Source organism: Agelaius tricolor, unplaced genomic scaffold (genome assembly GCF_023055355.1).
Source record: "Agelaius tricolor isolate 1412-34295 unplaced genomic scaffold, bAgeTri1.0.p SCAF_31, whole genome shotgun sequence".
Lineage (NCBI taxonomy): Eukaryota > Metazoa > Chordata > Aves > Passeriformes > Icteridae > Agelaius > Agelaius tricolor.
Window position 1 is genome coordinate 4373760 of NW_027269291.1, and position 20222 is coordinate 4393981.

Below are 20222 nucleotides of genomic sequence, written 5' to 3' on the forward strand. Positions count from 1 at the left end.
CCGGAGCGTCCCGGGGCCCGCGGGGCGAGCGGGGCAGCTCGGGGCCGGTTGTGCCGGGCGCGGCCGGGGCAGCCCCGGGGGCCTTGCGCGGTGCCGGCGCTCCGGCGGCGGGAGCGGCGTTGTCGCGATAGAGAGCGCGGCCCCGGGGCCCGGGTGTTCATCACCGGGCGGGACTATCACGATAGAGAGAGCGGCCGCGGGGCCAGCAGTGTGTCAGGGGGGTTCGGACAGTGGAGAGGTTCCCAATTGTCACCCACGTGCGCGGCCTTGCGCTATCACAGCGGGGAGGCGGGACTGTCACGATAAGATCGGGGCGGTCGGGCCCGTCCTGGCAGCGCTGTTGTGACAGAAGTCTGTCCTCGAAGCCATCGCAGGCAGGGCTGTCCCACAGGGGTCTCTGTGCCCCCGCGGCCCGGGCACGGAACCGGGCATGGATCCGGGCATGGATCCGGCCGGGGCGTTCCCGGTGCTGGAGCGGGAGCTGCGGGCGGCGCTGGCGGAGGACGAGCGGCGGCAGCGGGAGGGCGAGGCCAAGCTGCGGGCGCTGCGCCAGGGCGTCCCCGACTACGGCCAGTTCAGGTCCGGGGCTCGGGGACCGGCCCGAGGGGGCTCCGGGACCCCGAGGGGTCTGATGGCCCCAGCACGGCTCGGGGGACCCGAGGGGCCCCGAGGACAGAGCCCAGTGGCTGAGATTTGTCCCAGAACTCCTCAGGTGGCTCCTTGTGGGCTGAGATCTGTCCCTGCGCCTGTGGTGGCCTGGCTGTAGCCAGCAGTGGAGTGGCACCGTCCCCTCCCCAGGGCACTGTCAGCTCCTCCCAGTCCCACCCCAGCCCCCGTTTCTCCCCCAGGCCATGGTGGGAGTGCAGAGCAGAGGGTGACTGTCCCCTGTGTCCCCTGTGTCCTTCCCAGCCTGTCCCTGCTCCCAGGTGTGTCCCTGCTGTGCCCAGGGGGTGTGAGCAGGCTGGGATGGCAGAGCTGCCCCACAGTTGGGCACTGCCAGTGTCCTCCAAACTCCAGGAATCCCCAGGGATCCCTCTGGAGGCTCCCTGTCCTTGGCCATCCAGGTAGATCCAGGACTTTGCCCTCACTTGGGACATGGTCTTAGATTCTGGGACCAGCTCAAATTCCATTCATGAAGTCACATCTGTCTCGTTCCCCCTTGCCACTGATCCCTGAGGGGCAGGAAAACACCTTCAAGTGGCTTCTTTCCCAAATACCTCGATGGGATTCCTGAGGGATTTCAGGCTGGTTTATCCTTGTGCTGCTCAGGGCCTGCTCCTCCAGCCTGTCCAGCCCCTCTGGGCGCTCACACAGCCCAAAGGCAGAAATTGGCCCAGAGCAGCAGCCTGGAGCCTCAAAGTGTCCCTCCTGTCCCTGTTTCCTTCAGGGAGATTGTGCTGGCTTCTCACCTGAAGCCTCTGGAGAAGAAGGACAGGCTGGGACAGAGGAGGAATGTGCTGTGGAATCCCTGTGCAGCCCCAGCTGAGACAGCACCTGCCTGCACTGTGGACATCCCACAGGTGAGGGAGACCCCACAGGTGAGGGAGAGGCTGCTGGGGCCTCACCCACAGCTGGAAATTCCTCAGGAATCACCTGAATGTTAATTGGGATGCAGGAGTTACTCAGGGTTCACTCTGGGTGTGAGCCAGCCCTCCTGGTCCCTGGAATATCAGGGTTTGGATCAGGCTGAATTCTCTGGCTGCAGAGATTCCCTGAGCACAGGGAATTAATTTAATGGTTTAATGGGCTGGGTTGGGTTAATCCTGCCCAAGTCTGATGAGCTCACTGGGTCCCTCAGCAGTGGGAGACAGGGACAGGACATTTTCTGTCCCTCCATTTATGGTTGGAGTCACCTCAGTCCTGTCCCTGCTGTGGGCTCTGTCCATGCTGGGGTGTCCTGGTCACTGGGTGTTTCCCATGATAAGGAAATTTCATGGATTGCCTTATAAACAATCTTAGGGGTTGTTTATGATGCTGGGGTTCACTGACCTCTGTTTATTGTAGCATCTTTTGCAACTCTCCTGGCTGGGGCTGGAGTCACTCCACAGCCGTCTGTGCTCACACTGGGTGTCACAGCTCATCCACACTTCCCTTCCCCCCTGGGTTTTCCTGGTTTCTCAGGGTTAAAGGCACCTGACATTCCCTTTTCCCCCTGGACTTCCCTCATTTCTCAGGGTTAAAGGAACCTGACATTTCCTGGTTTCTCAGGGTTAAAGGCACCTGACATTCCCTTTTCCCCCTGGACTTCCCTCATTTCTCAGGGTTAAAGGAACCTGACATTCCCCTTTTCCCCCTGGATTTTCCTGGTTGCTCAGGGTTAAAGGCACCTGGCATTTCTTTGCCTTCCCCTTTTCTCCCTGGATTTTGCCAAAGCCCCTGGTAAAAACATCCCAACTATCCATGGGCTGATTGGGGTGAGGGAATCAGAGTCTTCAAACAAAACAAAAGGAGCTGAGTGTCCCTTTCTCCTCCAGGAGCTGGATCAGCTGCCCGGCACCGCTGCGGAATTTCACCGCGATTGGCGTCGATGCCTGAAAAGTGGGACAGAGAAATACCAGTTCTTGCTGGAGCTTGGAGGGGAGGCTTTGGGCAGGATTTTCCAGGCTGATGTGGGCTTTGGCCTCCTGGGGGAATTCCTGACAGTGCTGGCAGAGAACATCCATCCTGGGGACAGAGCTGCCATCCTTCAGATCCTGCAGAGCCTGGCGGGCACCGAGCGCTTCGGGCTGAACGTGGCTCTGCTGAGCCAGGCAGAGAAGGAGAGCAGCCAGGATTTGTTCAGGAAGCTGCAGAGCAGGGATGGGCAGGCTGCTGGCCAGGGGGAAGCCCATCCCATGGAGACCCACCTGGAAAAGGAAACTGAGGAGGAGAGGACAGTGGTGGAGCTGATGAAGTGTTACCAGGTCAGCTGAGGGAGCAGGAGCACCAGGATTGAGCAGAAACCTCAAAGTTGACTTTGGCATCACCCAGGGCACAAGTTGTGCACAATAAAGTTTAGCTCTCAGGCTGTGGTGCTGTGATCTCTGAGCAGGGTGTCCTCACAGATGGGTATGGAGAAAACCAAGGGAAAGAAAACAAGGTGGTAGATTTGAAGGAGAAACCCAAACCCAAATAGTCCCTTTCTTCTTCCACCCCTGCCCACGGTTACTGAGGGGTTTTAGGAGATGTAATCAATGACAATGACAACTCAGGTCCAACAGGCAAATGGCAGAGCCACCGCAGCAGACTGGAGGCACCTCTCCCACCTGCCCTGGAGACACCACCAGGCACCTGATGGCAGGTCCAGGTTCATCCCTGAGGTCTGCAATGGGAATATTGGCCTTTGTGGCACCACTTGAGGGGACATGTGTGTCCCTGCACTCTGCCATGGTGCCATTCCTCCTCCCTTTGCACACCTGATGGCAGCTGAGCACTGCAGACTTCAACAAAAAAAGATCCTGGAGTTACCCAAGATTGGGATTGTCTTGGTTTCGAAAGCCAGGAGTCTGCTAAGGAAGGCAGGAGCCTCCCCTGAGATGGAGAATGTAAACCCTCCCCACCCCTACAAATTGCTATAAATTTTAAATTAAGGGGCTCTTGGGCAAAAATATGTCAGCAAGAAATAACAGTTCTTTAATAGGGAAAAGAAAAAAAAAATAAAAGGGTAAAACAAACAATGCAGTACACCAGAACAACACTGCCAGATTCAGAACCCAACCTGACACCCTGTGGGTCAGGCTGTTGGCACAGTCCCATTGGAATTGTGGCTCAGCCCTCCTGCAGTGTCAGGGCTGGCTCTGCTGGAGCAGGGATCCTGTAGAGAAGGATGGATTCTGCCTCTGAAGATCCAGTGGAGGAAGAGGCAGCTGCTGTTCCTCTGGGGAATCCCATGGAGAAGCCGTGCTGGTGTCTCCAAACCTCTGGATTATATCCAGGTAGGAATGCTTGGCTCCTCCCTCTGGGCTCCCATCTCCCAATGGGATGCTGTAGTTCTTATCAGCCATGCAGGGACATTCCATAGCTGTTATCAGCAGTGTCCCCTCCCGAGGGAGGAGTGATTGTGAGCACTCAAAGAGAGAGATAAGGCAAACTGCCCACTTGACAAAGATAATCTGCCATACAGAAATGGGGCTGGAAACAAAACCTGCACACCTGGGCCAGGACCAACACCCCAGGGCTGCCCCCCTTAGCCCTGAGCTGGGGATGTGTGGATGCCATGGGACAGAGAGAGAGAAACAGGAAGGGTTTCTCACAGTGACTTGTGAGAAGTTTTAGGGAGCTGGAAAGATGTGATAACTTGTTGAGTATAAACAATTTGCAGGTGGTGTTTTTCTGCTTTATTTTTCTGTTCCTCTCAAGTGTCACAGACATCTTTTATGGAAAATCCTTTTCTTACGATTTTTCCTCCTGAGAAGCTGAGAGGCCTCAGGAACAAAATGTAACCAATGGTTATCTGCTGCTGTGGAATGCAACAGGTGCATCTGGGATTGGGCTCATGTGGTTGTTTCTAATTAATGGCCAATCACAGCCCAGCTGGCTCAGACTCTCTGTCAGAGACACAAACCTTTGTTATCATTCCTTCTTTTTCTACTCTTAGCCAGCCTTCTGATGAAATCCTTTCTTCTATTCTTTTAGTATAGTTTTAATGTAATATATATCATAAAATAATAAATCAGCCTTGTGAAACATGGAGTCAGATCCTCATCTCTCCCCTCATTCTCGGACCCCTGCGAACGCTGTCACACTCAAGGACAGTGCATGAGAAAGATGTTTCTGTTAGTTAGCCAATAGAATAGTGTTGGGGAAGATGAAACAGGAAAGCCTTATCAATATGATTGTCTGGCAAAAGATTGTGAGAATATGGAAACTATAAGTGAGATTGAAATGAAAGCAAGCTTTGAGATCCCTCAGTTACTGAACAACTGGAAAACAATGGTGTGGCCAGCTGAAGGTGATCCCCTTTTGATGGAACAACACCCTCTGCTTGCAAACAGGCCCAAGGGTCAGAGCAGACCCTGCTAGCTTGGCAGAAGGGGCCCAAAGAGGAGTTTTTAGGGTTTAAAATGTAACACAGTATGGTAATGTAGTGATTCTTATAGGCTGTATGGAAATGCTCTAGGATTTGTATCTTGTACTGGATTGGTGAATGAGAATCAGAATATTCAACACAGAAGATTTAAGGTGTTGTAACGGGAACCTCGCTGTTTTACACTTTTACTCTCTTCCCCTCTCATCCTCTCTCCCCCTCTCTTCTCTCAGTCCTGCTCTGAGCTGTGCCTGGCAGCTCCCAGCAGGGCCCTGCACCCAGGCCCTTTGCAATAAACCCCAAGTTCCATAACCTGGCTGCAGAGATCTCTCATCTCCGTCCATCCCCACCATCCCAGCCCCTGACTCTCCTACAGACAGAATCTATTGTACCACTCTATAAAAACCGCGCGGTTCTTCTGAATAAAACCTTCTTTGCCTTTTCTACCATCCTGCCTCTCACCTGTTCCTGCCCCAATCTTGGCACAAGAATGACAGGGATGCTGCTCCCCAAGGGCTCTGTTCATGTGCTCTCTGCTGCCTGGCTGCAAAGCTGCCCCTGGATTTCAGTTCCAGACAGGTCCTTGCCCAGTTCCAGGGCTGTCACAGACAGAGCCTCTGGCTATCACTTCAGCCTGTGCTGCTGCCAGGGGAGCAGCCCAGGTGGCTTCATGCTTTTCCAGCCAGCTCCCAGCTGGGCTCCTTGGTGGCTCCTGGATTCCTGCCTGCACAAATCCCTGAGCTGTGCTGGAATTCTGCCCTTCCTGCTGCCAGCTCTGCCTCCCAACAAGCAAACCACGGCTGCAGAGGGTACAGGAGCAGCCCTCAGCTTCCAGCACCTCTGGCACTGCAGGGGTTAATCCTGGGGGGTGAGGGGATTACAGGGCAGTGGGGGAAGCACTTTGGGTTCTACTGGGAGATTTTTAGGGATTCAGAGGGGAAGGCACAGGGCAGTGCTGCCAGGTGAGTCTGGGTGGCTGTGCTCCCCCTGGCCTGCACCCACAGCCCTGGCTGGTGCCAGCCACCCTGGCGACACTGCCACCATGGGGACATTGTCAGGTTCTGTCTGGGGGCTGAGTTTGGTAGCAAAATCTCCAGGCCTGGAGCTGCCGCTGTGTGTGAGCCCCTCCCAGCTCATGCTGGGGCTTTGTTGCCCTTCAAGGACCCAACCAGCTGCACCCTGCTCCATCCCTGAGTGTGGGAGATGCAGATTGTTTTCCATAGCTTTGTCCCTCCCTGATTTTGCTTCTCATGTCATCACCAGGTGTTTGGCTCACCATCATCGACAAGGTTGAAGTGCCAGAGTATCGCTGGCACCCACAGTGCCCTCCCAGACAGCAGGATTTCCCTTGGGAATGCTGAAATCCTCAAGTCACATCCTCAAACAAAGGAGATGAGCCTGGAGGTCACATCCTGCTCCCTGCTGAAACCCTGCAGAGATGCCACCACCTTTGGGGAATGTGTAAGATAATTCTGGTAGGCACAAATATTGACTCCCAATTCTGTGCTGTTAAAAACACCTCAAAAACCAAGACAGTTCTGAAAAAAATTGCCAGATTATTTAAAAAAAACCCCAAAACACTTTCCCTTCAAAAAGTCAGAACCAAATGTTGAAACTAAAATGGTCCTCACATTGGAAATTTCCTGCACGAGGGCGAGCCAAGGTGTCCCAGTGTGGAGCTGCTACAACCTGGCCACTTTCCTGAACACCTCAGATCTGCAGTGGGACAGGTGGACGAGGAAGAAGATGCCAACAATGACGGCAAAGCTGATGCCCACAGCCCTCATGACGAAGATGGACTCGGGGTCGCTGGGGCTGCGCTGGCGCCGGGGCTCGAAGGTGACAGTGAGCTGGAAGCCGGCCACCAGCTCGCCCTCCCGCCAGCAGAAGTAGGTGGCTTTGTCCCTCCTGCGCAGCCGCTGCAGGTGCAGGTGGTTCCCGTGGTCGATGAAGAGCCTCATGTCCTTCCTCACCCCCACCAGGTAGTGGGAGCGGTAGAGCCGGACGGAGCCCTTGTCCCAGGCCACGGCGTGCTCCGGCCGCGCCCCCGGGCACGAGATCACCAGGTCAGTTTTGGGGGGCTGGTTGTGGTACTGCATGGGGACACGGGGCAGCTCCGGCTTCTCGCCCAGCTTGTAAACGACGTTGGAGATGGACTGCACGCCCTCCTCGGGGGCTTCCTTCTGCGGGCAAGGGGCCAGGCAGCTCCTGACGGCCACCTCGGGGCTGCGGAGGCGGATGAGGCGGCCGAAGGGTTTGGGCACGGCCCTGGAGCCACAGGAGCTGACGTTGGGCAGCGCCGTGCGGTAGCGGGGCTTCAGCTGGGCACTCTGCACGTAACAGAGCCCGATCCGCCGCTGCTCGCCCCGCACCCCGCAGCGGTCGCAGCGCGTCCAGTCCCAGAAGGTGGTGAACAGGGTGAATTCCTTCTCTTTGTGGTCCTCTTGGACGTGCTGGTCTTTATCCAGGAAAGCCACGGTGATCTTCCTGGTGGGCTGCACGTCCACGTCGTAGCCGTAGAAGAAGAGCCCTTCCTTGGTGCCGCACAGGTAATGGCCAGAGTCCCTCACCTGGGCTCGGAACACGATCAGGCTGAACAGGCGGATGCTGAAGCGCTTCAGGAGGTCGCTGCCCGCGCGCACCTGCTTGGAATCCACGATCACGGTGCCGTTGAAGTCCGTCAGCACCGTGGTTTCGTGGCTGTGCAGGTTCTTCTGGAAGTACCAGACCACAGAGGAGGCCTCCTCGGGCTTGCACTTGCAGGGCAGCTCGAAGGTCATGTCCGCCAGGTAGGCGACGTTCTCGAACACCAGGAAGGCGGGACACGCCGTCTTCTTGAACACATCCCCTTTCTTCTCAATGGCAAAGGCCTGGAGAACATCCAGCAGGGAGAGGAGAATGGTGGCTCCCAGCAGCCTCATCCCCATCACTCTGGGTGCTCTCTGGCCCAGCAGAACTCTCACAGCCCAAGCAGGGATCTGCTGGGAACATCCTGCCCTGGAACAGCCCAGCCTTTGTCACCCTCTCTGAAAGCAGCTCTGGGGCGTTGTCACCCACGTGCCTGGCAACAACGGAGCTGTGCTGGGGCCAGTGGAATCCCCAACATCTCATCATGGTTTGAGTTGGATGGGAACTTAGAGGGGATCTCTAGTGCAGATCAACATCTTCATGGCTGGTGCCATTGGGAAGGTATTGGCTTTTGGGGCGGAGAATTTTTGGGTTGTGCTTTAATGATGAGGTCAAAGAGAACCTTCAATCATGGGCTGGCCAGTCTGATGAGAAGGAAGGCTTTGGGGGTGGGTTCCAATGTTTGTGGAATGTTTGTGCCATTGCTTCCTCCTGGGGAGGAGACCAGGCCAGCCTGATGTTCCTTGGCTCGAGATGAGAATCACAGGGCAAACCCCATCAGTGCTGTGTGTGGCTGTGGTGGAACCTCTCACACCCCACACAGCTTCTTGATCCCCTCTCCAAAGTGCCTGGACACAAAAAATCACAGCATGGGGAACAAACAAGAACTAGAAATGTGAGTGTGCAGTGGCAGGGCCATGACCCCACTGCAATGACAGTGACACAGTGGGACAGCTCACCTGACTGGGATGTTGTCATGGATGGCCATGGCCATGTGCCCCCACAGCCCTCACCTGCACTCTGGGACACTCAGACCCCAACCCTGGCCCCCTGCCCAGGCCCCTGACAGCAGAGGCACCCACAGGCCCTGGGATGATGGAGAAGGAGGACAGAACCCAACCCCAGAGCCAGAACCTTTTCCAGGCTCCCCACACGAGGAGGAGGCAGGAGAGAACAGCTGCGTGCTGGACCTTGGATTTGGGACAGAACAATTTATTAAAAACACAATAACCTATCTCCTAAACCCACTCATCACCTGCAAACACACATACAGCACTGAGCCAACAGAGGGGGCACAGACGCCGGCACGCTGCTGGAACCACGGCCAGGAGGGCGGCACGGGACAGGAGGGGATGCTCGGGGAGCTGGAGGAGGAGCTGGAGGCCTTGGGGGTTTGGGCGCTGGGAGAGGAGCTGGGGGGTGGGCTCGGGGGGGCTTCCCGGAGCTCTGGCTGCTGCTGCTGCTGCTCAGCGCTCGGGGGAAGCAGCTCTGGAGCCGGCCCGGGCAGGGGGCTGGGGGTCCGTGCTGGTGCCGCGGTGCCCGGGCTCTGGGTGCCCGGCGGAGGGGAGGGCTGGCGGCTGGCACTGCGGGGCTCCGGGGACACGGGGGAGCTCTGCTCTGCCTTCCTACAGCCCCGCTGGCGCTTCCTCCGGGTTCGGGAGCCGCAGGAGTTTTCTGATTGGGAATCGCTGCTCGACTCGAGCATCCTCTTCACCGGCCAGACAAAGATGGGCTTGGGAGTGGAGCACGGAGAGAGCTCCTGGCTGCATTGCGGGGCCGTGCTGGGCACAGGGGGGTCTGGCATGGTGACAGGAGCCTCGGCTAAAAGAGCAGAGAAGAAAGAGAATCACCTCCGTGTCTGCAGCTCGGGAGCACCCCCAAGCCCAGGGGCACCCCGTGTGCCCCCAGCTCAGTGCAGAGCCGCCCTCCCAGCCCCGCAGGAGCCCTTTGCCCGCGGCTGTTCCATCGAAGCACATCCAGCCCCGAAGAGCCAGCACAGGCGCCGGGCCAGCCCCACAGCCAGCGCCCTGGGGCAGTGCCTGCGCTGTCCCCGGGTTCTGGAAGGTCCAGGGGGGTCCAGAGGGGTCCTGGAAGGTTCAGGGAGGTCCCGAGTGGGTTTGGGAGGTCCCGGAGAATTCCGGAGGGTCCGGGAGGGTCCAGGGGAGCTCCCAGGGACTCCCCAGGGCTCTGCAGAACCGCAGCTCCCTGCCAGGACCGCGCCGTGGCACGGAGGATGAGGAGGAAGAGGAGGAAGAGCTCAGCCCTGCTCAGAGCCGGCTGAGGCTCCATCCCGGCTGGCTCGGGCAAGGGAACCAGGGAGGAGGAACGGAGACGGGAGAAACGCGGCTTAGAGCGGCTGCTTTGGGCTCCTGGGGCCGGGACAGCCCCTCCCGTGGGAGCTGCCTTGCACACAGGGGCTGAGCTCCCCCCGAGCCCCGGGCTGCTCCCGGCTCCTCCCGAGGAGACCGAGCTCGGATCGCTCTGCACAGCGAGGCCACTTGGTGACACTGGGGACACGCCCGTCCCCTGCCCCCTGCCCACCGCGGGCTCCTCCAGCCAGCCCCCATCGAGACAGGAGAGGGGCCAACCCTCACTGTCCCCATCCCAAATCCTCACCTGTACAGCTCAGCTGCGTTCCTGGGGCTGGGGCAGCCTCGCTGAGCTCTTCGAGGCAACAGGGGAGTGCAGCTTCCTCCAGCCCTGGGGACTCCTCCAGCCCTGGGGACTCCTCCGGCCCTGGGGACTCCTCCAGCCTTATGGATTCCTCCAACCCTGTGGACTCCAGATCTTTGGGCTCCTCCAGCCTTGTGGACTCCTCCAGCCCTGTTGTCTCCTCCAGCCCTGTGAGCTCCTCCAGCCCTGTGGGCTCCTCCACATCCTTTGTCTTCTCAGTAATTTCATCAGGGCAGAGGCTGTGAGTAGAGATTTGGGGTAAGAGTGTCAAACTTGGAACATGGGACATTGCCAAGCTGCAAATCCCCTCCTGGAGAGCCTGAGCTGTGAGGTGTGTGTGCACCTGTGGGTGACAAGGGACCCGGGACAGGCCAGCATCTCCAAGCACAGCCCTGGTCCCACATCCACCCAACCATGGACAGCCCACTCTGCCCAGGCTGAGAGGAGGGAGTGGGACATGGAGAGGACACAAGGACACTCACTTCTGCTCCTGGTCCTGCAGGTCCTGCTGAAGGGGACTTGGTGTCCTGGTCTGGAACTGCAGATCGGGCGGGGAGGCTGTTCTGGAGCTGCAGGGAGACACCCCGGGGTCCTGCAGGGACTGGGATCAGGCAGGGGTTAAAACACAACGGTGCAGCACAGACCCATCTCCGGGGCTGCTCCTCAGCCTCCTCCAGGCTCCAGGGCCCCTGGTGACACCGGCAGGGGCTATTTACAGACCATGAATGGGATGGGGCTGCTGGGAAAGTGCCTCGAGCTGGTTTATTTTCCAGCATCAGTCTCATTCCATGGGTATGACAATGGGAAGATGCCAGCAGCTCACACTCCAGGCAGCAGGCCGAAAAACTTAATGTTACAGCTCACTTTATAAACTTCTTGACCAATCACACAAAGCAAAAGCACATTGACAGTAGTTCTATCCAATCACCATAAGCGCACGTGCCTTTAGTTAAAGCAATGCTTGCTTATTTTGAATACAATACCCACTTGTAAGCCTCAACGCACAGAGCTCCATTATTAAGCTTTAACCTTCCTAATATCTTGCTAGATAAACTTTCTGTAGCTTAGAGAGCTATTCAGACAAGCATTAATACACAGACCATTGTTCTATTTACCGTTGCTTTTCTACAGTTTAAATAATTTTTCTGCTGACCAATCTCATGGCTGCTGCTTTAGCTCTACTCACAATTCTGCTGTATCTGAGGCCTGCCTTTTGCAGCTTTCCCAAACCCCTCTGATTTTATGGATTCCCACACCCGGGTGGCCGCAGGGGACACGATCTGTGCCCAGAGACCTGGCAAAAGCGCCGCGGGCTGTGGGCTGAGCAGCTTCAGCAGCAGAGCAGGCACACTCAGCTGAACCTCCATCGGCACCTCCTGCCCTCAGCGCACCCCCGCGCTGGGAGATTGCCTCTGGATATGGAAAGCACCCACCAATGCACCCCACCACGGCCCCTCCTGCCCGCAGGCAGCAGCGGGGCCCTCGCGGTGCTCACCGGCAGCAGGATGTGCCGGGCGCGGCTGGCGAAGCGCAGCGTGCTGTAGGTGTCGGGGCCGGCGGGCGCCGCGGGGCTCACGGCAGCGATCACGGTGCTGCGGAAGCTGCCCACCAGCGAATCCTTCAGCAGCAGCGTCAGTTTGCTGTCCCGGAACGGCACATGGCACTGCCCGCCCTGTCCGAGACAGCGCTCAGCTCCGGGCCGTGGGGACACCATCCCGGAGCCGGCCCGGGGAACCAGACTCACCTTGGCTCCGGCCAGAGCACGGACGACGCTTTTGAAGGCCAGCAGGGAGCGGTTGATGCTGGTGCCCTCCCACATCCCCTCTCCCCGGCCCGGCGTGTCCCAGGCTCGCTCCGAGCCCGCCAGGTCGATGAAGCTCAGCTTGGCCACGCGTGGCTCCCCACCGGTGAGGTCCCAGTGCTTCACCTGGATCTGGGGACAGAGGGGGCTGAGATGGCTCCACACAGGCTCTTTTCAGGGCAAGAGCCAGGAAATCCAGAGGGAGGAGAGGAACTTGGCATGTTGAAAGGATGAGCCAAACACCCGGTGATGACACAAGGAGCAGAGCCAGGGAAGGGATGTGGCAGGGAGGGACAGCTATAGGAACAATCAGCACCTCCCAGACTCGATGGTAGAGAGAGGTATGGCTGGGCAGGTCCTCAGAGGGACTGGAAAAGCTCCCCTTTCCCAGCTCCACCTGGGCTGCTCCCCTGGCAGCAGCAAGGGGCGAGGCAGCAGGCTCAGGCTGGAGCGACAGCCCTGGAGCTGGGCAAGGACCTGGCTGGAACTGCAATCCAGGGGCAGCTTTGCAGCCAGGCAGCAGAGAGCACAAAACAGCCCCTGGGGAGCAACATCCCCAGCTCAGGGCTGGGGGGAACAGCCCTGGGGCTGCCCAGGTGTGCAGGTTTGTTTCCAGCCCCATTTGCAGCAGAGACAGCAGCCCTCACCTGGAAGATGGCGTGGGAGCGGGAGGAGGCGGCGTTGGCCTTGGTGGAACGCTGGGCCCGGTTTTTATTGCCTTTGGCCAACAAGTCCAGGAGCTGCTCTGGGGTCGTGGGCTGGGGGAGAAGGGGCAGGGGCTGGGTCAGCACCTGGGCAGGGCAGCCCAAGGCTGAGCAGCCCCAGGCAGTGGCAGCTCTGCGGGGCCCTGGCAGCTCGGGGCCACCTCTGCTGCCAGCCAGGAGCCAGGAGCACCTGGGACCTCCCCAGCCATGTCCCCAGGGCTCCCAGCTGCAGATGAGTCTGTCCCAGCCCTTGTGCCTTCCTTGTGCCCAGACCTGGTGCAAGGAGAGGCCCTGTGCCACGACTCCTTTCCCGGGCTGCTCCCAGATGTTCAGAGGGCCCTGGGGCTTCAGCAGGTCATAGACACGCTCCTTGTACACCTGGAGCAGGAAATCGAGGTCAGGCTGAGGTTTCATTCTCTGGGAGGGAGCTGGGTACCCCTGCAGGGTCTGGCACAGCCAGGGGCTCCCCCTGACCCCACTTCTGGCACCTCATTCCACCAGAGCAGCTGATGGGGCTCAGAAGGCAGGGCCAGCTCCCAGAGCTTTGCTGGGCAATTCCCCCAACCCTGCTCCTCTCCTGCCCTTCCAGCCAGGAGGCCCTCACTGCTCTGTGGAGCACAGCAAGGGAGAGAAAAGCCCCAGCTCCAGCTGAGAGGGAGGAACAGCAGCAGCTCTCTCCTCCAGGTGGATGATCCTGCTCCCAGCCTGGCTGTCCCCAGGCACAGCAGGGGACACTGCAGGTACCCTGAGTGTGGCTCTGGATCAACCCCAAATCTCTTCCCTGGGGACCTGAGGCAGGAGGGGACACACTGAGCCACAGCAAACCTGCTGGTAGGAGACAAGGACCTCACAGCTCCTGTCCTTCATGGCCTCGAGCCTCTTGTAGAGCTCCACCGTGGCCAGGTGCACAATGCCAGGAGTGCTCTTGGTGCCCATCATGGTGTGGGTCTTCCCAACCCCTGAAGCACCGTAGGCAAACACTGGAGGGAGAAGGGATGGGAGGTGAAATGATCTAACAGCAGGAGAGGAGAGGAGAGGAGAGGAGAGGAGAGGAGAGGAGAGGGAGAGGGAGAGGGAGAGGGAGAGGGAGAGGGAGAGGGAGAGGGAGAGGGAGAGGGAGAGGGAGAAGGAGAAGGAGAAGGAGAAGGAGAAGGAGAAGGAGAAGGAGAAGGAGAAGGAGAAGGAGAAGAGAGGAGAGCTTATCTGCTTCCCACAGAGATAAGACACAAGGTAAAACTCATAACTTTCCCCATTGCTCCTCAGGGCAGTTTTTCTCCCTGGTTTCAGCCTCTCCAGTGCAGCAGGGACAGAAGGAGTCTCCAGGTGAGTGCTGCTCCCATGCTCAGGTCACCTCTGACCCTCTCCCCACGAGGCATTTCTGTTTCCTCTCTTTCACCCCCATCTTCCAGCGCCTCCTCTGAAGCCTCCCCATCAGGGTGGGACGCACTGATCTGGATTTTCAGCCCTTTCCCAAGAGCAGCACTCAGTGCTGGGGCCTGGGGACAGGGGCAGCCCTTCAGTGGCTCTCAGGAACCACCGGGAGCTGGAACAGCATCCCCTGGTGTGAGCTCCTGGTGCAGGGAGAGCCCCGGGAGTGCTGGGCTCCTCCTGGGAATGCTGCTGTGATGTGCAATGCTGGGAACAGCTCTGGGGCTGCAGCAGCAGCAGCTCGGGGCTGTGGGAGCTGTCCAGGGCCTGTCAGACCCGGCTCTACGGAGCCATTCCAGCCTGGAAAGGGATGGCAAAGCCAAGGGGCTCTTTCCCTATGCATCCACCACATTTCTACCCATCCTTCCTGACCCAGGACACACAAGAGCAAGTAATCCTTTTTCTCAAAATGCCTGGCCAGCTCCTGCCCAGGGAGGAGGGCAGGCTGTGGGAGGGGGCTGTGTCTCAAAGGGATTTAGGGTCTTTGGGGAGTCTCTGGGGGTCCAGGGGAGCAGTAGGAGCATGAAGGGGTTTGTAGGGTCGTTTGGGGTCCAAAGAGACCCAAAGAGAGGCCAGGGTTTGGGGATAGGCTTTGGGAGCCTGAGGGGGTTCAGGCTCATGGGGAGCTCCAAAGGGGCACAGGATTGGCACAGGGAGGGGTGGGCACAGACCCTGGGGAGGGATCTCTCTCCCCCAACGCCCAGATCCATCCTCTGCACCCCATTTCCAGAGTGCTGAGCACTGCTGGAACCAGCTCTCTTCAGGCTGTGTGATTTTGGGGTTGTGGCACCCCATTCCCAAAGACACACGGGGGCTTCCAAATCCAATCCTGAGCGCCCCCAGCCCGGGAGGGGATGGGGCAGGAGCTCCTGCAGGGATCAGGGCTGCGTGAAGGACTCACCGGAGCAGTTGTAGCCAGCGAGGAGCGTGTCCAGCAGAGGGAGCGTGGTGTGCTGGAACACCTCCTCCTGCGTGGCCCTCTCGCCAAAAACGTGGTCGAACTCAAACTCGAGGTTCCTGCGGCGGCGGCCGGGGCCGGTGCCGGTGCCGGTGCCGCCGGGCTCCTCGGAGGTGAAGAGCACGGCGTGCTGGTTCAGGACGTGCAGGATGGAGGGTGCAGCTCGCTCCCGGCGGTTGGGGGGCCTCACACGCAGCACCACGGCCACGGAGCCCTCCTGGGGCGGGGGCTCTGCCCCCCAACAGGCACCTGGGGCTGGGCCATCGGCCTGCTCGGGGCTCCCCATCCACTGATCCGGGTCCTCGTGTGGTCTGGGGGGATAATTTCAGCTGTAGGTGCAGTGGGGGAGAGAGATCCCCAGGCTGGGCGAGGTCTCAGAGCCTTCCCCCCTCCCCGGGGTCTGTGCCCACCCCTCCCTGTGCCAATCCTGGTGCCCCTTTGGAGCTCCCCATGAGCCTGAACCCCCTCAGGCTCCCACAGCCTCTCCCCAAACCCTGGCCACTCTTCGTGTCTCCTTGGATCCCAAATGACCCTACAACCCCCTTCATGCTCCTACTGCTCCCCTGGACCCCCAGAGACTCCCCAAAGACCCTAAATCCCTTTGAGACACAGTCTCCTCCCACAGCCCAACATCCCCCTTCCAGCCCACTCAGCCCGCCCCTCTTTTGGCCCCCACAGCCCCTCTCACAACAGAATCCCAGAATCCCAGAATTACATAAACACAGAATCCCAGAATCACAGAAACACAGAATCACAGAATCCCAGAATAATGAGGTTGGAAGAGACCTCTAAGATCATCAAGTCCAACCCATGCCCTAACACCTCACCTGGACAATAGCACCATGCCCAGTCCTTTTTTAAACACATCCAGAGATGGTGATTGTACCACCTCCCTGGGAAGAGCATTCCAGTATTCATTACTCTTTCCCCGCCCCTATCACTCCTCAGAGCCCCATCCCACAGCCCTGCAGACCCCCGTGTCCCTGTCCCGGCCCCCAGAACTGACCCAGCACCCACGCCTGGGGTCGGCATGGCCGGGCAAGGGACGAGGCACGGCCCCGGTCACCGGGATCGCCCAGAGCGGAGCGCGGCTGAGCGGGGACAGCCCGGCCGTTGTCACTCGGGATCCGCCGGTGCCTGGCAGCCCTGGAACGTTGTCACTTGCGCCGCTGGTGGCCATGGCGCCGTGCCGGGAACAACGGAGCCCCCGAGGATTCATTGCCGTGGAATGACAGCGTCACTGGCGGGTTTGGGCTGGACCCTGAGCGGTGATCTCGGCACCCCCTGCCTCGCCCTCCTCTGGCCGCTCCTCTCCTGCTGCAGCCCGGGATGTGTTTGGTGTTTGGCTCGGGTGCAGCGTTTCCTCCACCAGAACCCCCCAGTCCTTCTCTGCAGGACTCTCAGCTCTTCTCCCACTCTGTGCTGGTGCAGCCCCTTCCCTTGGCTTTACCGAACATCCCTGCGTCCTCTTGGTCCCACTCCTCGAGCTTGTCCAGGTCCCCCTAGATGGCACCAGCACTGCAGCTTCGTGTCACCTTTGTGAACGCGCTGAGGGTGGCCTTGAGCCGCTGTGTCAGTGAGGAGGGGACTGCAGTGACACCCAGAGCCCTCAGGGACATCCTTGTCACCAGCCTCCCCCAGGACAGGGAGCCACTGCATCCAGCCAGCCCCTGACCCCCCTCTCACAGCCGTGTCCCCCCAGCTCGGGGATGAGGATGGATTTTTGAAGGGGAAGAAGGCAGCTCCAGGCAGAGGCTGCAGCTGTGGATTGGGGTGTCTGGGGATGGGGATTGGGGTCTCTGGGGATGGGGATTGGGTGTCAGAGGATGGGGATTGGGGTGTCTGGGGATGGGGATTGGGGTGCCTGGGGATGGGGATTGGGGTCTCTGGGGATTGGGGTGCCTGGGGATGGGGATTGGGGTGTCAGGGGATGGGGACTGGGGTATCTGGGGATGGGAATTGGGGTGTCAGGGGATGGGGATTGGGGTGTCAGGGGATGGGGATTGGGGTCTCTGGGGATAAGGATTGAGGTCTCTGGGGATTGGGGTGTCTGGGGATGGGGATTGGGGTCTCTGGGGATTGGTGTGCCTGGGGATGGCGATTGGGGTGCCTGGGGATGGGGATTGGGGTCTCTGTGATGGGGATTGGGGTGCCTGGGGATTGGGGTGCCTGGGGACGCTGCTCTGTCACAGTTTGGGGTGTGCAGTGAGGGTCCCTCGTGCTGAGGAGCACATTTAGGGCACAAAGCTGGTGGGGCAGCTGCCCTGGGAGCTGCAGGGAAATGCCAGAGCCCCCAGCAAGTGGGCAGGAGCTGGCACTGACCCAAAGGGCCCTGCAGTGCCAGGCAGGGCACTGGGACACAGCAGGAGAGGATGGCTCAGCAGGAACACCCCACTGCCAGGAGGGGATGGAGGTTCTTTGTTGGGATGAGCCCCAGAGGCTCCATCTCAAGCTGTTACTGAGCTGCTGCAGCACAATAAAATTCCTTAAAGGAGCCAGAGCCTGGGACTGCTCTCTGGGAGCCCTGGGGCTGAGCTGGAGAGGAAACCAGGAGCAAATGTGGGATGGGGTGTGGGGAACCAACAGGGCCCCCGGGGCAGTCTGGGGAGGGAGTGCAGCTGCCAGAGCAGCTCCAGGATGGGTGACAGGGAAGTTTCCTGAACAGTTTCTGACCCAGATGCACCTCAGGTCACCTTCCATCTCCAAACATCCAACTGCAGCACCAGGTGACTGACCCAGTATGTCAATATGGAGGGAACAATCAACTTTTTTTTGTGATTTTATATTGATAATCTTTTCTGGCCTATGGCAACCCTGTTGACCTTAATTTTATTGCTTGGTACCTGCAATAATGATGTATATCAGGGCAGTGTTAAATCCCTTGAAACTTTTGCTTTTGACTATATTAGCAGGAATGTCCTGTTAAAAACAATGGAGGAATTCCTGGTGAGGAATCTCTGGAGCTGCTGCTGTGAAGGGGCTTCAGTCCCAGTCTAGAGGGGCAGGAATGTGACTGCCAGAGGGGCTCTGGGATGGATGGATGGATGGATGGATGGATGGATGGATGGATGGATGGCCAGAAAGGTTCCTGAACACTTGCTGACCCCAGCCCACCTTCCTTCTGCAAACACCCAACTGCTGCTGCTGGATGAGTTCACCTGGCATCCTTGAAGCAGGGAGGAAGCAAAAGGAGAGTGTTAAAATTTCCTGAGCAGATTCCACACCAATTCTAAGAGTGGCTCTGAGTCTCTCCATTGTGCAGCATTTTGTTGCAGTTCCTGCAGTGGATGGAGCACGGGGCTGGGCTGTGGGTTCAGGGGAGCAGGCTCTGAGGCAGGCTGGAGCCAGCCTGGAGCCCTTTAACCCTTTAACCATTTTATAGGATGCAGTATGAAATGTTTACAATCCTGGGCTGTACCGTGTGCTGGGCGCTGTGTTTGGTGCGCGGTGATTCCTTCCCGAGGCACTTCCAGGGCAGAGCTCCCGGGCTGCCCGCGCTGTGCAGCCGGGCCGGGCTGGGCACAAACCCCGGGGAAGGAGCCGCTCCCTCGGGAATGCTGCCGGTGCTCAGGGAGCCTCCGGGGGAAGGGGATCCCAGGGCAGGGAGAAGGGGATCCAGGGCAGGGAGAGGCGCCCCGGCTCCAAGCCGCTCCTGTAACTATTCAGGCCATAGAGGTGACACCGTCCCCTCAGGGCCCGCTCAGCCCCTCGCGACCTGCCGCCCAATTCAGCCACGGCCTGCGCCTCTTCTGGAGCCCCAAAACCCCTCGCACTGTACCGACTTAGTGCACTAACACTAACCCCGGCCCCGGCCCCGGCCCCGGCCCCGGCCCCGGCCCCGGCCCCGGCCCCGGCCCCGGCCCCGGCCCCGGCCCCGGCCCCGGCCCCGGCCCCTCCGTTTCAGACGGGTTCCTGCTCCCGCGCCGCCTTTAAATTGCCCGCGAGGCCCCGCCCTGCTTCCTGATTGGCCCAGCGCCGCTTTCCGACTCCCATTGGCTGCGCCCCGCGCGGTGCCTCATGGGGGTTGTAGTTCCGAGCCCCGCGCGATGCCCTATGGGAGCTGCGGACTCGGCGCCGCCTGCGCCCCCTGCCGGCGGCCGCAGCGGCTGCAGCTCCGAGCCCCGGCGGGCGGCGGAGAGGGGAAGGTGCCGGGGGTCCCGGGGGGGTCCTGGAAGGTCCAGGGGGTCCCGGGGGTCTTGGAAGGTTCCGAGGGGGCTTGGGAGGTCTCGGAGGGTTCCGGAGGGTCCGGGAGGGTCCCCGGGTTGCGCTTCGGTCGCGCCGTTCTCGGGGACCTTCTGCTCGAAGCTGCGATACAGCCCCGGCCTCTCCGCCGCCTCCAGCCGGGATCGGTGCTGGGGAACAGCGCCGGGAGCCGCAGGGGCTTGGGACACAGACGGAGAGCTGGGGGAGGGAGCACAGCTGGAACACGCACACACATCTGGAACGAACATACACATCTGGAACAAACACACACACATCTGGAACATACACACCTCTGGAACACACACACCCCCCTCTGGAACACACACACACACCCCTGGAACACACACACACATCTGGAACACACACACACCTGGGGGCACGCACATCCCCGTGACACAGACAGACTCACCTGAGGGACATATGCACACACCTGGGGACACGAACACTCATTCTTGGGGACACACGGACACACACATGCAGCCAGGAGGACACCCAGCCCCGTCCTGTCCCCAAGGCCACTCCGTGTCCCCAGGGCTCCCATCCTCTGTCCCCACCACAGCCGCTGGCCCCGGGCTCCCGCTGTCACCTCGAATCGCGCCGCGTCCCGCCCGTGCCGAGGCAGCGGTGACGGGCGCGAGTGCCCGGGGGTCCCGGTGGCTCCGTGTGTCCCTCCCCCAGCAGTGGCCGTGCTGTGTCTCGCAGGGGACACCCCCTCATGGGGACAGGGCTGGGGTGAGGGCGGCACCCAAGCGTCGCCATGACGGCGGTGCAGGGACACGGAGCCGCTCGTGGCTGGGCCGGTTTGATAAAGAAGCGGCCTCG

General features: G+C 59.7%; 3 protein-coding genes across 3 annotated transcripts; 1 reads left to right on the forward strand and 2 right to left on the reverse strand.

Annotated features, from left to right (window-relative positions):
* The first annotated feature begins 104 nt into the window (after window positions 1-104).
* DNAAF19 (dynein axonemal assembly factor 19) lies at window positions 105-3936 on the forward strand. The gene is made up of 3 exons (XM_071450704.1): window positions 105-579; window positions 1388-1520; window positions 2475-3936. Exons 1-3 carry the CDS (start codon window positions 431-433, stop codon window positions 2910-2912), a joined length of 720 nt encoding a protein of 239 aa, XP_071306805.1. The 5' UTR covers window positions 105-430; the 3' UTR covers window positions 2913-3936.
* A 2744-nt stretch (window positions 3937-6680) lies between these two features.
* Window positions 6681-8419, reverse strand: FAM187A (family with sequence similarity 187 member A). Its single transcript, XM_071450918.1, has one exon. It carries the CDS (start codon window positions 7930-7932, stop codon window positions 6688-6690), a length of 1245 nt encoding a protein of 414 aa, XP_071307019.1. The 5' UTR covers window positions 7933-8419; the 3' UTR covers window positions 6681-6687.
* A 425-nt stretch (window positions 8420-8844) lies between these two features.
* On the reverse strand, window positions 8845-20158 carry KIF18B (kinesin family member 18B). The gene is made up of 12 exons (XM_071450781.1): window positions 18616-20158; window positions 18312-18363; window positions 16204-16765; window positions 15141-15508; window positions 13637-13791; window positions 13085-13189; window positions 12755-12865; window positions 12051-12239; window positions 11802-11978; window positions 10789-10907; window positions 10250-10545; window positions 8845-9454 (listed from the first exon to the last, which is right to left on the reverse strand). Exons 3-12 carry the CDS (start codon window positions 16227-16229, stop codon window positions 8865-8867), a joined length of 2136 nt encoding a protein of 711 aa, XP_071306882.1. The 5' UTR covers window positions 16230-16765; window positions 18312-18363; window positions 18616-20158; the 3' UTR covers window positions 8845-8864.
* Window positions 20159-20222: the final 64 nt, after the last annotated feature.

Excerpts from the sequence above, each read along its gene's own strand:
- FAM187A (XM_071450918.1), bottom strand. The coding sequence starts at position 7,932 with ATGGGGATGAGGCTGCTGGGAGCCACCATTCTCCTCTCCCTGCTGGAT.
- KIF18B (XM_071450781.1), bottom strand. The coding sequence starts at position 16,229 with ATGCCGACCCCAGGCGTGGGTGCTGG. Across the intron at positions 11,979-12,050 it reads GTGCTCTGGCCGGAGCCAAG|GGCGGGCAGTGCCATGTGCC; the intron begins GTGAGTCTGGTT and ends TGTCTCGGACAG. Across the intron at positions 10,546-10,788 it reads CTGCAGGACCAGGAGCAGAA|CCTCTGCCCTGATGAAATTA; the intron begins GTGAGTGTCCTT and ends CTCTACTCACAG.
- DNAAF19 (XM_071450704.1), top strand. The coding sequence starts at position 431 with ATGGATCCGGGCATGGATCCGGCCGGGGCGTTCCCGGTGCTGGAGCGG. Across the intron at positions 580-1,387 it reads CCCGACTACGGCCAGTTCAG|GGAGATTGTGCTGGCTTCTC; the intron begins GTCCGGGGCTCG and ends TGTTTCCTTCAG. Across the intron at positions 1,521-2,474 it reads GCACTGTGGACATCCCACAG|GAGCTGGATCAGCTGCCCGG; the intron begins GTGAGGGAGACC and ends TTTCTCCTCCAG.